This window comes from Cyprinodon variegatus, unplaced genomic scaffold, assembly GCF_000732505.1.
Source record: "Cyprinodon variegatus isolate N-32 unplaced genomic scaffold, C_variegatus-1.0 Scaffold73, whole genome shotgun sequence".
Taxonomy (NCBI): Eukaryota; Metazoa; Chordata; class Actinopteri; order Cyprinodontiformes; family Cyprinodontidae; genus Cyprinodon; species Cyprinodon variegatus.
The window spans coordinates 267,023-283,394 of record NW_015150526.1 but is presented as its reverse complement, the minus strand read 5'-3'; the positions used below and the strand labels follow the sequence as shown (position 1 = coordinate 283,394).

Here is a 16,372-nt window from a genome sequence, read left to right as displayed (position 1 = left end):
GTGTATGTGTATATATGTATGTTTGTTTTATCTTTTTTTTTTTTTTTTCATTTTCAGGGAATGTCACTTAACTGATATGTGATAAATTTGTAAGAGGAACGTCCACATTTAAATCCAAAACTCAATAAGCATCCTCTGCTGCTGTATTTGTATCCACTCCATGAGCCATGAAGCACCATCTTCTCATTTTAGCATACTTGTAGTTTGTTGAGTCTCTAAAATGAGATTTGTGGAGAGTAAGGTATAACAACACCAGCTTTACAGTTTAATGTTTTTGTATGTGTGTTGGCAAGGAGAAAATTAAACCTGGTCCAGGCTTCTACATTTAGATCTGCAGAATAAGACCCTATAAACGGGAAAGCAGAAAAAAGAACCAAAGGATCTAAGCCCCCGTGTGAATGATGCAAGCTGAAAAATGGAAAAAACGAATAATACTAAAAGCACAGAAAAAAACAAGAACATTATTCCAATAAGCACAGGATGGTATTGATTAAACTACCTATTTATGAGTAATGCACAAGTATATCTAAGAGGGGCCATCGTCAATGACTAATTAGATATGTTATTGGTTTAAATGTCAAAAGAAAAGCAATATATTTATTTTAACGATGCAGTAAAGGGTAATTACAGCCTTATTTAGGGTATATTGTCATCAGCATTTATCTTTATTATGATATCACATAATGGTCTATGGATCAGCCCCTTAACAATCCTCCTGGGATCTGTTGAAATAGTGACAAAGGCAGCTTCCAACGATCCCTACAGCTGAAAACAGGGCTCTAACTATCAGCAAAGTGCATTGTAATTACCATGTTATACTGGCTGCTGCTGGGGACTTATTTGGCTTTACAGCAGCTGTTCCCACAGAGAATCCGTTTCATCATCCCTACATCTTTTGCTGCTCTGTGTGAGTTTAAAGTGCATGATAAATTAGGGGCCTGGCTATACCATTTTCAGGCTGTTGTACAGAGCGAGCGCAGATAAACACTTGCAAATGATCTTCTTTGTGTGGTCTGTGGGTATTCAAATAAATGTCTCCTTCAGATAGAGTACATTTGATCCTGTCAGATTTCTGAAGCAGAGGTTTAACTGCTGTACAAAGCCTTAACAGCTTTTTAAAGTCAAACTGTGAATACTTTTTATGGATGTCTTCAGCTTTAACTCATTTTAAGATTTTTTTTTTTTTCAATCCTTTGTGAAATGGCTGCAGCAGGTATGGGCCAGTAAGAGATTTTTTTTTTACCCTGACTAACAAAATAACATTTTATCTGGGTTTAAAAAACAAAACAATAATTCATACCATAATATGAATTTAGAAACATGTATCATGTGGCTGCATATATAGATTATATGCATAGTTTGAAGTAAAATATTATAAAGCTGTGCTAAATTAAGATCTATTATTCAAGGGTTATGTCAGACAATAAGTCTTGAATATTTTTGTCGTTTTTCGCTGTAGTGACTGACACTGGAGGACATAAAACGAATCATTAGTCAGACTGTCTGCTCAGGTGGCTATTCTACTTTAACGGCTGCATTAAAATAATTTCCACCTGATGATTGTCCATGTTTTCCACTAATAAAAAGATATCAGCGGAATTTTTCTTATTTTAGAGGTTTAGTTCGATTAATTAAAACCTGGTAATGACAATTTACTTATGTATGTCACTTTAAAAAGGGAAAATTTGGAAGAAGTAATTAAATATTTTGGTGATTTTTTTCAAATTCTTAATGCAGTAAATAGATAAGGCCAACAAATTTGTAAAATTTTTAATTTTAGAAATGTTTCCCTTCTGAGAGTAAATCCTTTCAGTTTACAAATTAAATATTTGTTTCTCTTTTTTGCATGAAAAACTGCTCCATTGCTCTAAATCTCCATTAGGTTTGTCAGCACTGAGAAAGATGAAGCATCCAATAATTTTCTCAAAGATATCCGCACTACCTTTGGACTTGATTAAAACAGTTGACCAACACACAGAGATGAAGTGGTTCCCAAAACATCCCTGACATCACAGCTAACCTCTGGCAAATTTGATTTTGTGCTTCTCCACCCCTCTTGATTTACAAATTAAACACAAAATCTACTCATAAAAGACCTTGGACCACTTAGCAACAGGCCAGCCCTTTTTTTTTTCCTTGGCCAAGTAAGAACACAATTTTTTTCTGATTCAGGAGTGGGTCAACACAAGGGATGTTAAAGTTGTAGCTCATGCCTGGATACCTCTGTTAATGGTGCTTATCTGACTCCAGCTGCAGTGAACGCAATCTGCCCCAAACCATTCATTAAGGCTTTGCCTTACACTCAACTTTCCATCAATACACTGTCCAGTCAGAAGTCTTCCCCATAACCGTGTAAGCCTGGATGCAATAGTTCTATTGGGAAATACATTTTGAATTGGTTATTCGTGACACTTTAATGATTTTATATGCTGTGAGAAATTCCTTAATACCTTTTACTTACTTGATCTAAAGTGGATACAAGTGGTTGAAATTGCATAGGTGGACACTCCCTTAAAGAACTTAAGGAACTCAGTGTTTAGGGAGGGGCTTGGAGTAGAGCCGCTGCTCCTCCTTATCGAGAGTCAGCTGAGAAGTCTGCCATTTGTTTTGGATGCTTCCCTAGGGAGATGTTCCAGGCATGTTTCACTGTAAGCATGCAGTCTAGCACCGAACCATCTCTATCAACTGGCCTTGGAAAGCCTCAGGCTTGCCCTAAAGGAGCTGCAGGAAGTATCTAGGCCAGAAGTCTGCAACCTGTAGCTCTATAGACACTCGACAATGACGCTTCATCAGTTTGGCTAAACAATGATGAAGAGACAGCGAACAGATGCTGGTTAGTGTTGTAGTTAGCATTTTCTACCAACTGCATTTCCAAAACAACTTGGCATTTACTAGAAATATATGCTTGATCTTTTTTAAGTTGGAAAAATGTTTTTTTGACCACATCAAAATATTTCAGCAACCCATTCCCTCATTTTAAAGTCTAAAATTTGAAATAGTGTGGTGACTATTTAACGAAAGTAAAAGTCTTTGGTAGATATTGAATATAAACGATCTTTATTAGCTGTTCTGAATATAAAAATGTCTCTTTGGATTGTTAGGGTTGCAGACCCCTGGTCCAGACCATTCTGACTGTATGATCTCTAAAGTGCCTTGAGGATGAGAATCAGCACTATATGAATAAACTGAACTGCAGAAAAGATGGTCTGGGCATCTCTGCTAAAACTTCTGCCCTCAAGACCCGATCCTGGATAAAGCATTACGCAATGACAAGAAAACTAAAATAAATTATTTTTAACAACATCGCAGATGGATAACTTTTGACCTGAAATGTTAATTTACTGCGATACACCTTCAGGAGAGCAACAGGTGGGGTCAGTGCTCCATTACTCTATGCTCCAAAGAGATAACAAAACAAAAACAAAAATCATTGTAGCACTTCTTAGCATCTAATTAATATCATTTGAAACTTATAGTAGTTTTATAACTTGTTACTGGCCCATGCCTAGTCAGCTGTAAATCAGGCTTAATTCTTTGTTGCTGCAATAAATATCTAAACGTTTTGATTGCATATGGAACATTTAGTAATGCTTGCATTATTAGGTCATTTATAAGAAATTAAAAGTTGACAGGATCTGAGCTCATTTACAGCGTATCTAGTTAAGCAATAAATCTGTAGTATCTCCCTTTATAGTACACTGGCCTGTATATGCGTTGTACATAAAGAAATACACAGATGAGTCATTTACATGCTGTTGTACATAGGAGGGTTGCACACTTGGAGCTCAGCTGCCATTGTTATTTTTCAGAGAACATGAGATTGTTTTTGTACATGAATGAAAACATTTAAAGAAAAATAAAATTATCGAAAACACTGAGAATTTCTTTCCTTTTTTTGTATTGTGTGTTTTAGTTTGTGCTGTGTTGTTTTGTTGTTGTTTTTTTTTTTGCTGCAGGGGCAAAAGAAAGTACCACCAGTCATTTTTGTTTCAAAAATCATATATTTATATATGCAGGACACTCATGCTTTCCATATCAAACCCATGGGACACAGCATGACCTGGAAAATAAATCACACTACAAAACATCCATAGAAAACTGACAAATGAACAGCACATTGACTCTTCACCAAAATGTACAAAACTCGGTTTGAACAACAGCTTTACGTCCCCATTGAACTCTCTGACATGTATACTTTTTTATGGCAGCGATAACCTGTGAAAGGAGGTCAGAGAAAGGCCTGGAGGGGTGAGGGATGAAAAGCTCCCAGTGGAGGAGAGATGGAGAGAAAAGAAAAAGAAGGTTCACATTGTAATCGGAATAGATCTATGTCATATCAGAATCAACACCGACTCAGAAAGACATAAACAGAGACGACACATCACATCAAATACTCCTTCTTCTCTTCCTCTACCTCCTCCCTCTCCTCCTCCTCGTCAAAAGATGCCACTCCGGAAGACCTCCGGTCAGAGAAGAAGCCTCTGGGGCTGCAGTGCCAAACTCGCACCTCATGAAACACGCTGCCTTCCTCCTCCTCGTCCTCCTCATCCTCCTCTCCAGGGGACTCAGAGTGAGAGGTGGAGTAGCAGGAGTCAAACCTGCTGCTCCTGTTTCGGGCCCTCCACTCCGGCTTGCTGTGGAAGCAAACATCGCTGTGTTGTTGCTCCACCAGACCATTCAGCCGTTCTTCATCTTCCTCCAAGAATGGACACATGCAGCTGCTGCGGGAAGTAGGCGAGTCGCTCTGTAGGTCGTTATTAGTAGGAGGCCTCTCCTGGAAAGGGCCGCTGCTGCCGCCACTGCCGCTGATCCAGCCTACGGGGCCGATAGATGGTGGCACCTTGACGCCTTGAGTCTCATGGTGGCATGGCACTCCACTGATGGGTTCGGACACAGCAGCGTCTGAGAAAGCATTAAACAGAACATCTAAACATGGGTGCGAGGAACTATGGGTGCAGAAAATGAGAAGATGAGCACTTTGTCAGTAGTGACACATGAAAACAGTGAGCGTTATATGATATGAGGATGATGGATACCTGGACTCTCTGTGGACATGGTGGTCTCTGCATTGGTGTGGGATTCTTCATAGTTGAAGTCATCCTCATCATCATCATCTAGAGATGCCCAAGCACGCAGCTTGGCCTCAGCGATGGCGAATTGCTCAGCCACTCCTAGCAGAAATAAAGCTTAGTCAATGTAAGCGTGACATCACCGACGCCCTCTGGGCCATGACTCTTCTGGGTAAAGGTCAAATTAAGGCTTAGTAGACTTTCAGGACTATTATGGTACAGTTACAATATTTTTACAATATTCAGTCTTGCCATTGATTTTTTATGGATCTATGTCTAGAATTTGACTGAACCATTTTCACTAATACATATGAATTCAATCAGCCCTGGGGATCCTCCGTTCCAGTCTCAATACTACTTCATAGTAAGAAGGTTTTCCTCCATGGTATTTCTGTATTACATCTTTACATAAACTCGGACTAGCTTCCCTATTCCCAGAGATAAAAATCATTCCCAGAGCATGATGCTGCAACCTCAGGGTTTCAGTGAGGGGATGGTGTGTTACACTGTTACCTTACCACTACTTATTGAATTTTACATGTAGTACACGAAATATAATTTTGCTCTAATCTGACCACAGTGCTTTTTTCGATGTTTCATGTGTCTCTTACATGGCTCTGAAAAACTGCAAATGGGAATTATTATGCCACTCTTCCAAAAAGGACTTATTTGTGCACAGCTAATCCTTTAAGCTCATCTAACAAAGATTTATGAGATGTTTAAATCTTGGAATAGAATTTCTTAAAAACAAAAAGCTCCTTTAAATAAATCCCCCCAAAATATTCTCATCTAAGTATCGGGGAGCTCTCTGCAGTGTAAGTCAGAGGAAGAAAGGAAGTTATGCCCAGGGGTTGCCCATGGAGGTGGTGGCATTATGATATGGTCAGGCATCACATACACACATCAATTACCATTACGCTTTATTGAAGGGAACCTTAATGCAGAAAGATATCAGGACAAGATTCTCACCCCTATTTTTTGCCTTTTGTGTGCCAGCATCACATCTCCTTTCAACATGACCATGCCAGACCTCATGTACATCTACATAGAATTCCTTCAAACAGAGCACATTAAGGTTTTGGACTGGCCTGCATATTGCCGTACATGTCCCCAATAGAGCTTCTTTGGGATGTTCTGGATGGACGTGACCATGTTCCAATTCCAAGCAATAGAATAACATTGCACAGGCCACCATAGAAAATCTGATCAACTCCATGCGAAGAAAATGTGTTGCTCTGCAAGATGGGGCTGGTGGAATAACAAGTAAACTGTCCTTGACTGACACTGAAAATTCAGATTCCTCAATTTGACCCCTATAATTTTTAAAGGATTGTCAATCTGCAACAAACGGCCATACCAAAATGTTGGAAATGCCGATATGAAGGTCAGTAATTACTGCAAATATATTTTCAGTTTCTATGTATTTTATAACCCAAATATTCATAAAACTCTTTGTAATTTGTCCCAGAACATTTTATATTTTTGTTCACTGTATTTCTGAATGACAAAGGGAGTTTTAGAAAGAAGTAAATAGGCTGACTCCTGATGAAGTTCCCTAAAATGCAGTTTTGCTATTATTATTTGCTATTACCTATTACATCACACATAGAACATGATTTCTATATATGAACCTAAATACATTAACGGGGAACAGACACCATAATGCTTCTCAAAGCACCAGGACGTCTCTAATTGGTCTGCCCCAGCTAACTTGGCATGCAGCATTTTGGATAAATGTCCCTTATATATATAAAACAGCAAACATACAAGAGAAGAGAGGATTACTTTGTATTAATAAAAAAAGAATCAAAGCTGTTCTAAGTTGTCTGTGCAACATACAATACTGTGAAAACAGACTGGTTCTCTTGTCCACAGCTTTTACTGATAAATCACATCTGAATTCTTTATCAAATACATCTTTATAAAACCATTTTCAGATGATTATTTATTTAATAGTAAAGCTCTTTAAACCAACCTGGTCCGATTTAGAAAAAATTATTGACTGATAATCTAATATTTGGTAGCGGCACCTCTGTTGACATCAGCTGATTTGCAGGCTTTTGTAAATAACAGGTAGAGACTCCTTTACAACAATGGGGATCGAAACTGAGTCACTCTCCTTTGAAGAATAATTCTAAATTTTCCTCACTGAAGATTATTCTTTGACACAGCCTCTCCAAAAGCTATTCTTTTTTTTAATCAGATTTTTTGAGTGGACCTGGTCGTGTATCCCTTAGAGCAGGACTCCCCAAGTCAGCCCTGAGGGCCGCTGTCCTGCAGGTTTTAGAGGTTTCCCTGCTTCAGCACAGCTGATTTCTACTGATAGTTGATTAACAAGATTTCACTGAACTGCAATCATCAGAATCAGCTGTGCCGAAGCAGGGAAACCTCTAGACCAGGGGTTCTTAACCCTGGTTCCCAGGGCCAACTGTCCTTCATGTTTTAGATGTGTCTCTACTCAAGCACACCTGATTCGAATGACTGCCTTTTCTCCTCAACAGCCCTCAAATGCTGCAAAAGCCTGGTAATTATCTTTTCAGCCAGGACAGGTTTATGGTGGCAGGGAAGCACCTAAAACATGTAGGACACTGGGCCTTGGGGACCAGGGTTAAGAAATCCTTCTTCAGACGCTCAAAGGCCGACTTTGGGCAGCACTACATCAATATCTCTTTGGATAACCAAGATTTAGAAACTTAGTCTTATGATCAACATAAGACCAACCAACATTATGGCATTTGCTTTCAGGATTTCTGCAGGTCTCATCTGTTCATCAGTTTCATTGGGCCATTTAGGTTTTCAGGGCACTGGAACTAAAACCTTTTCAATGCCTATTTACTTTTGCCTCATCAGTCTGTGGAATATTTTTTCTTTCTCACTTTTTAACCATGAATTTCATCAGAGCTCGTTCCACATCAATAGTTGTCAGAAACCCTGATTTTATCTGTTCTTAAATTATTATTATTATCTTTTTTTTATTGACTATTGTTTCTCTTTGAGACCGTTTAGGCTATTTTATGACCTACCGTATTTTGAGTCAGATTTCATAAGCAGTGGTTCTCAATCCTGTTTCTCAAGTACCAGTGGCCTGTGAGTCTTAGGTGTCTCCTTGCTTCCACACTCCTGATTTAATTGAATCAGCCATCCGCAGCACTTGATGGCTGCTGAGAAGTCTGTTGCTGTGTTCGAATCCGGCAGCTGCGTCCACCTAAGGCCAGATTTGTCTGCCAATTGTGTTACAGCATGGAGCCATGGTCTGTTCAGATTCAAAGACTCCCTCGTATGCAGCCAACATGCAGCCTTCTAAGCGTCCAGTTGGAAGGACAGGACCATTGCATCCTCCATAGCCTAGTGCATCACATGATTCATTGCGAGTCCAACCAAGATAGCTGCTCCATGCTCAGAAGAAGAAGGGAAATGGTGCCGAACAATGGTGAATATTGCAAGTCAGTTTAGTCTGTTGGGAGCGCCTAGGGCTTCCCCCAAGAGATCTGGAGGAGGTGTCTGCGGAGAGGGAAGTCTGGGAGTCTCTGCTTAGTCTGCTGCCCCCGCGATCCGGTTCCGGATAAAGCGGGAGACGACGAGTTTGAGTACGAGTTTAACATAATACAAGTATGTGAATAGTTCCACTGAAATGAATGAAAATGGTTATTGAGTCATATATGTGGCGGGTAATGTTTGGTTTATTGAAAGATTTTATCTGTCCCTGTGTAAATGGGTTTGGCACAGATTATAAATATCTGCAGAGTGGAAACTACAATCTGATATCTGTGACAACAGTACTCCTGCTGAAGATCCCCAAAAATGAAATGATCATACGGAACAGAAGTGAGAAGTTCAGCATCCATTCTTTGACTGCTTTGTGCGTCAACAGTCACCGTTGCTAGGCGACAGAGCTTACCCTGAGTGAGAATAGGAGAAGGCTAGACCTGTTTGGAACCATAGCTGAACTTTTCTGGACTCATTTTTTTTTTTTTTAAAGAGCCTTTTTTTTAAAAAAAAAAAAAAAAAAAAAAAAGGACCCAGGTGATGTAGTGTGACTTAAGATCTGTATGACAATGTAAAAAATGTAATTGTGCAAGAAAAAAAAAAAGATATCTGTGAGAGGGAAAATATTTCTTCCTAGCACTGAATAATCTAGGATACAATCCATTGTGGTTAGATTTAATAAATATTTCTTTCTGAGAGATAAATAAGGTATATTGGTGCTACAGCAAGACTTTTACAGACCGGCTTTATCAGTTATCTAATTGGTTAAAGCTAATAAGTTTAGGACCAATTGTTTAATGTTGCAAGCATCTGTGCTTTAAACTTTTTCAGAAATATCTCTATATGGTTAAATAAAACAACCAGCCAACATTTGCCACTATGTTAGGTAATTACCAGCGTGACTGACTTGTTTAAAATAAAGAAATAATTATTTTAACCCTTATTTGATGTCTTTATTTTAGTAATTTATTTCTTCTGCAGGTTGAATGTCTGTACAGTATAGATAGTCAAATGAACGATGAAGTCGCAGGACCCACCAGTTTAAAGAATTGCTTTAAGTCTGATATTGATAAAAAAAAAAACTATTCAAATATATATATATATATATATATATATATATATATATATATATATATATATATATATATATAAAAATAAAACAGAATATGCTAAACTACCTTTTTTATTATTTTTACATGATTGTGTTTGAGTGATCACTTATTTTATTAGACTTAGAAGTGAAATCTTTTAAAGCTCACATTGTTTTCTCAGCATTCAAATTTTCATTTCATTATTCAGAGAAGTTCATGGTTACTGTTTAAAGATAGTCTATTAACAGAATATGATCATATTCTGTTAATATATAATATTAGATAATAATCCTCTGGTTGCCTTGAAAGTGGCACAGACGTAATCAGCTGCCAGTAAAAGGAAAAACAATAACTCTGTCACTGCTTTTAGTTTTAAATGCTCGCAGTGAGGTAACCTTAGGCATTTTGCTGCGTTAATTAGGCTATCAAGAAGAAGAGACTTCATAATGCATGTGATGTACGCTTGCTTCGTCTGCTCCCTGCTCTCCTCCCCCTCACATTATCTCCTCATCAAGCTGCAGCGATGTCACCGGCGCCAGAAAGGATGAGTCACAGCAAAAACAACAAGCGCTGCTGTACCGTTGGTGGGCAGTGAAGTGTTCTGAGAGTGTGTGTCTAATAGGCCACCATCTGCTGCTAAGACAAGCCAGTGGCCAACGGATCCTGCCACAGGGTGGGGCCTTCCACGAGGAAACAGGAGTTTTGAAGGGATTAGTCTCATGACAGAAGGTGGGCGCCGGTCACGAGATGATGCTGTAGTTAAAACCATGCTAAGTAACGGGATGCACATGTACACCCAGATAGACATGTAACTAGTTTACTTTAAAAAACTAAATTTGAACTAGGAAACCCTCTTGTTTCTCTGAGGGTCAGAGCGGGGAAAAGTGGTGAATACCTGCAGCAAACCGAGCCTCCTTCTCCCCTTCAGTCAGACGACAGTAAGAGTTGAACTGGGAGTGGGCTCCTGGTGGAGGACCTGTAGGTTTAGGCCACCCTTTCCACTCTATGAGGTGGGCCACCCGGCCCTGAGCCAGGGAAGTGGGTTTTGTCACATGGTCCCTCACTGCCTGAGAGATGCCTGGATGAAACAGAGATGTAGAGGTCAGAAACCATATTTGTAACTCCATTGTTTGATAATAGAATCAAAAAAAGTTTTCTCACCATTTAGTGATGATCTGGCAAGCGCCGCAAATTCATGGATGCCGACACTTTTCCTGGAGTCTGCTGGAGATTTTCCTGACTTCGGAATCATTTCACCCTCTTTAAATCTCACCTGTAATAAACAGAGAATTTTAGAATACAGTGCATAATTATTTTCTGCATTAGGGCACACGGTCTACTTGATCTACTTCAGCAAAAAAGGTGTCAACTTATCAACATACCCTACATATGCAGTTTTTAAAAAACAACATATGAATATACAGCAGTAATAAAAACAAGCTGTTACCTCGGTGTAAAATTCTCCAACCTCTTCCACTCTTTGCCCCTCCATACTTTCAGTCCTCCTAAAGCTGAATGTCATGGCAGACAGTCGGAGAAGGTTTCAGAGTGCTGTAAGCTCACACAACTGAACATCCATGCTCCGCTTTGCTAGTCTAAACAACCAGTCAGACAAGCAGACAGCGATGCCCTAAATTTGCTGCACAGATGCTGCTAAAGCCACAGTAAGCCGGTGAAACCGGTTCGAGTGGTCATGGGTGGAGGGAGCAGAGGGCTTGGGCAGCAGTCTCCATTGGGTTGAGAAGACATATGGCGTGTGGGTAAAGCAGTTCCAGCTGGGCGTGCTCACCGCAAAGCCACTGATTGAAACCGATACTGCTACCTAATGAACTCTCTGCCCACAAAAGGCAAACCCACATGGCCATTTAGATCAGTTAAACCGAGACAAAAAAAATGTCCTGTTTCTAGAACTTTTAACAAGCTGGAGACATGTCCCTGGAGCAAACATGCATGACTTAACAGATATTGTTAAGCAGATTGGCTCCTAAAGAAGCTAAGAAAGAAAATCTTTCTGGCGGTGCTAAAAGGCTTATTCTGAAGTCAAGCATGACAGAAAATGAGAGCAAACAGGCAGATGGGGAAATCCATGAGGAAGTGATATGAAGGTGGAAACTGTTTCAGCAGCTCAGGTGACAGTCAACACTCCCCAGAGGAGAGATTCAGCTTGAAAAACACACCCATAAGACAAGGCTCATGTTGAATGCTGACAAACACAGAAGGAAGTGGAGCTTTGAAAGGCCCCCTCCTGAGATTCAGAGACACAGATTTCAGCACCACGGACAGCTCAGCGCTGTGTGCTTCCTACATATTTCATTTGATTTGATTGCAGATATGTCAGTTATTTGGCCAAGTAAAGAAGTGAAACAATCCAGTCATTAAACATAACTAAAGCAGTACTGATTTTATCTACATATCGACAGTACAAAGAAATGTACTTTAGTTTGTAAAGTCTTTTTTAAACAAATTCATTAAAATAACTAGAGAAGCAAAGCAGCAAATTTCTCCCTGACAAATTCTGACATCCACCTTTAGTTAATACCTTTATACACTGAGTGTTTCCAAAAATGTAACCTATTTAATACACACATCACAGTTCACATTTTTGATTTTGGGGCTAAAAACTTACACTTTTGTTTATACTTGGTTGAGTCATAGTTCTTTTTTTGTGAAAATAAATAAATTAAAAAATTCACTTTTTTCAGTTGAGCATGAAAATGAGAACACAATGAAAATATAAAGAAAATAAATACATTTACTTTTAATGTTAAATCATATACAACCAATGTTGTATATGATTTGATACATTATATTGTTTTTGCTTTAATAAAGATGAGTTTTATTTTGTTCCTAAGGTGATGTAAGTTTTTATATTAAGTTTTAATTTGACAAGGATCCTAATCTGTCCAGGACATTTGTGTGACTAATTGTCAAAGCTATGAAATTAAGCATGTTTTATGGCATGCTGCATTTGATTTATTTCTTTTTATTCTAAAAGAACCTAATATTTCCCCATTTTCTAACTTTTACTTTTCAAATTTAAATAAAAATAATAGAAAAACCACTTGTGTATTTGAGATTTAAATGTTAAATTATTAAATATTTTCTAAAATGATTTAGGTTTCAGTGAATTTTGTCTGTGTTCTTTGTTTATTATTTGGGAATTAAAACTCTTACTGAGGGGTCCGTGTCATTATTGTCATCACTAGTTAACCTCTCTAAAGACCATAGAGAAGCAAAGTTGTTGATCTTTAAATTAAAAATAAAAACTGAAATATTTACTCAAACTTCAGGGGTCTTTTTTACCTTTTGATAGACTTATGTTTAATTTTAAGATTTTTATTTTGCTTAGCTGTTTTTTAATTTGATACCTTTGATATTCTTTATATTTGTAACGTTTTGTACCAGCATTTTATATTTCATCACAAATGATAGGATTTTACATGTTTGTAGTCGGGCTAAACAATATGTATGCACTAACATCGAGTACTAAGTGTTAACTTAATAAAATACTGATTTTGAATTTTTTATTTAAAAAATATGTATATATAAAAATAAAAATCCTTTAAGTACCTTGCTGATGAACAGTGAAGCAACATCCCTGTCAACAGGTGCAGGAGTCTTACTGAACGTTTCCTGAATATTACAGAAAACATCTGATTTCAGTGATTGCCTCAGTGTTGCTCATCAAAATCTTTGTTCATTAGCTCCATCATCAGGATATATATATCAAAATCAATGGCACGATAGAGAGTTTTTGTCATTTCTAATTACTTTTATCAGTTTCAATTTATTTTACTGGCAACTGATAGTTTTTCTGTCTATAAGGGAAGGATAAGTAAACTTTCAAGCACAGCTGTATTTAGGCATTTCAGTTATTATGTCCTAACCTGCTCAAAGACATAAAACAATAGTGTTAAAGGAAATGTGTTAAATAGATCCAACAGATGCCACCATTGTATCAATGTCTGGTAGGTACCGTAGTTAACTATAATTGCAACCACCTAGTTGTTCTGTGCATGTTTGGAATAAAGCTTTACACCCTCCCTCCTCCATAAAGGACCACATTTTCCTAAATCCAGCCCTTTTCTTTATTTTAATTAAAAGTTACAGACTGGCAAATTCTTTTTAGTGAATTATGAAATTATTTGCTGAAAAAATAAACATGGCAAAACATGTATGATGCGTTTATGCTATTGAGTCTTCACATCACCTCCCACTGCAGATTGAGCCCAGTGTCTCTGATCAGTTGAGCTAATTAAGCCAAGCAAATTGGATTTGTGACTGCAGCAAAAAAAAAAAAACCCACTTGTTTTCTGCATCATTTCTCCCCATCTACCTTAAATACCCTCTCAGACAAATGCCCTTCCTCCTGGCACCTCTGGACACTGATTTTGACTTCTATGACCAACAAGTGGGAGGATGAAGCCACTTTGCCCGCAGCTCTGTGAATGAAGTGAAGCTGCAGTGCAGAATGCACACTTATTGAGGGTTTTTCTTTTTTTTTTTCCCCTCCTGGAAATGGTGCATTCAAGCAGCAGAAGCGAGACGCTCACAGCTGAATAACGCATCAATCCGCCATTGATGAGCGCAGCTCTGCAGTCTGCAATTATGATGGAGTGGAAATAAAACGATGGAAAGATGAGCAGAAGCCTGTGAAGTCTCAATCTGCATACCAATAGCTCCATACCTGCACCAGATAAAACAGATCTCCTTTATGAGCTTCCTTCTTATTCCCATCACAGCTGCTCCTCTTTTTCTCGGCCACCTACCTGGAAGTGTGACCGCGGCGGCTCATGGTTATTGCGCTTAATTGTCTCCCGATCCGATCAACAGATGATACCGAGTGGTTTGTTCTCCAGCTGCGGCGAAGCAGAGGCGCTACAGCGACCGAAACATGTCCGTAACTCCAAGGTTCACAGGCTGCGCTTCATCCCCCCCAGCTACGGCGCACCATTTGTTGGTCTGTGTATGGGTTGCATATAGGCTGAAGGATGTCCAAATGTCTCCCGATGGCGAGCGTCATCAGCGCAAGGCGGTGCCGTCTCCTCTCCGCCCCCACCTCCTCCTCTATGTGCCTCCAAAGATCCAGAAAGCTGCAGATTCAGTCCAACAATCACTGCTACATGCTGCTGTCAGACGGCTTCAGACATCTGCAGTCGCTCAGTAAACAACTAGGAAAAAAACATTTATACACACATACAGGATAGTCTGTGTGTGGAAAATTACTGACATCTGAAAGGTCAATAAGTTGGATTTTCTTTTAGAGTGGGTAGTATGTGCAATAATTTCTACAAATGAGATAAAATGTACAAGGCATATACAAAGGTTTGATTTTTTAAATTCTATTTGGAGTATTATATTTAACTGCATACAATTAAATGTCTTTTTATAGTTATTGCTGATTAAAGTCCCAGAAAAACCTCTTCATGTTAAATTCAGGCTTAAAGTAGTCCTTGAAAGGTCATTGGAGACATGGGTCAGTCTGCTAAACACAAAAAGATATGAAAATCTCCCCAATCCTTTCTTTTGACGCCCCACTGAACCATTTCATTTTTCTGTAATTCTGCTAATTAAAACAACTAAATAGTTTTATTGTAACACATATGTAGGATGAACCAACTATTACTGTTAGTTTTCCTACCGCATGGAATCCACCGCCCACCTCAACTAACCTGCTATGTTTAATTAGACATAAAGCATTAGTCTGGTCTTCTAAAGTAACATTCTCAGATTCGGTTAATGTTTTTGTGTTTGAGAAGCAGTATGATGAACAGTATTATCCAGACAGAAGGCAACAGTTCTGAGTTTTTTTTTTTTTTTGTAGCAGCAGCTACAAATTAAATAGATTTTCCTGAGAGATTATTCCAGTTATTACCATGGCATAGCTAAAGGGAGTTTCTGATTATGGAGTGGGGATTTCCAATTTGGTGGAGATTTAGAGAATCTTCCTTTAAAACAACCAGAAACATGCTATGAGATGCATTTCTTGTAATTTTCAGGATACATGTATAATGGATGAGGTGTCAGTTATATAGATTTAAGGATGACAACTTGCCTTAAATGGAAATGCTCTAATTTTCCTTCTGTAATGGAACAATAATCCCAAACCCACTAGGGTACTGTGCTGATTAAGCGAGTTATTGTTGATGTGGTCCAACTGTTTTATATCTATACCTGCTTTAATCACGTTTTTATCTTTACTCACATTTCTTATTCTTCCTTTTTATTTTTTTAATTCATGTAATGCACTTTGAATTGTCTTTGTATTTAAGTTTGCAATAGAAATAAACTAACCTTGCCTGTTTAAGATCAGGAAATTATACTGTATTCCAACAGTTGCTGTTTCAGTCTTCTGAAGAGGATGCTCTTTATGAACAACAGTGAGTTTCCTCTTCAGAAGACTGAGGCTGAATCCCAAACCACCCCCTATCAGGTGTCACTCCCATTGAAGTCTCAGTCGGAGCTGTGGAAGGTGCCTTGATTGAAGGTGAGGGGTATGAACGAGAATGGGATGGCCACTTCCCTCCAACGGAAAACAGTCGTTGCTATGGGAACACAGTGAAGCCCCATGTGCGTGGCCGTAGCTCTGTGGCACAGATTAGCATAACATTAAATATTTGCCCCTTTCTTAAAACAAATGTATACGGTCAAATAAACTAGTTCAAACAGGACGGTTCACTGGCCCGATCCACTACGGGGTTTGGGATGGCGCTTCATGTGGCAGAG

General features: G+C 38.6%; 1 protein-coding gene across 1 annotated transcript; it reads right to left on the bottom strand.

The window, feature by feature from the left end:
• Positions 1-3,995: 3,995 nt before the first annotated feature.
• LOC107083340 (protein FAM131A-like) lies at positions 3,996-14,700 on the bottom strand. Its single transcript, XM_015372479.1, has 5 exons — positions 14,416-14,700; positions 10,808-10,919; positions 10,542-10,724; positions 5,037-5,171; positions 3,996-4,902 (listed from the first exon to the last, which is right to left on the bottom strand). Exons 2-5 carry the CDS (start codon positions 10,896-10,898, stop codon positions 4,382-4,384), a joined length of 930 nt encoding a protein of 309 aa, XP_015227965.1. The 5' UTR covers positions 10,899-10,919; positions 14,416-14,700; the 3' UTR covers positions 3,996-4,381.
• Between the last annotated feature and the right edge of the window lie 1,672 nt (positions 14,701-16,372).

What these genes read in the sequence shown, in the direction of transcription:
- LOC107083340 (XM_015372479.1), bottom strand. Translation starts at nt 10,898, where the DNA reads ATGATTCCGAAGTCAGGAAAATCTCCAGCAGACTCCAGGAAAAGTGTC. An exon ending in GGAGGCTCGGTTTGCTGCAG is followed by an intron (nt 5,172 to 10,541) that starts GTATTCACCACT and finishes TATTTCTGCTAG; the next exon opens with GAGTGGCTGAGCAATTCGCC. An exon ending in CATGTCCACAGAGAGTCCAG is followed by an intron (nt 4,903 to 5,036) that starts GTATCCATCATC and finishes ATGCTTTCTCAG; the next exon opens with ACGCTGCTGTGTCCGAACCC.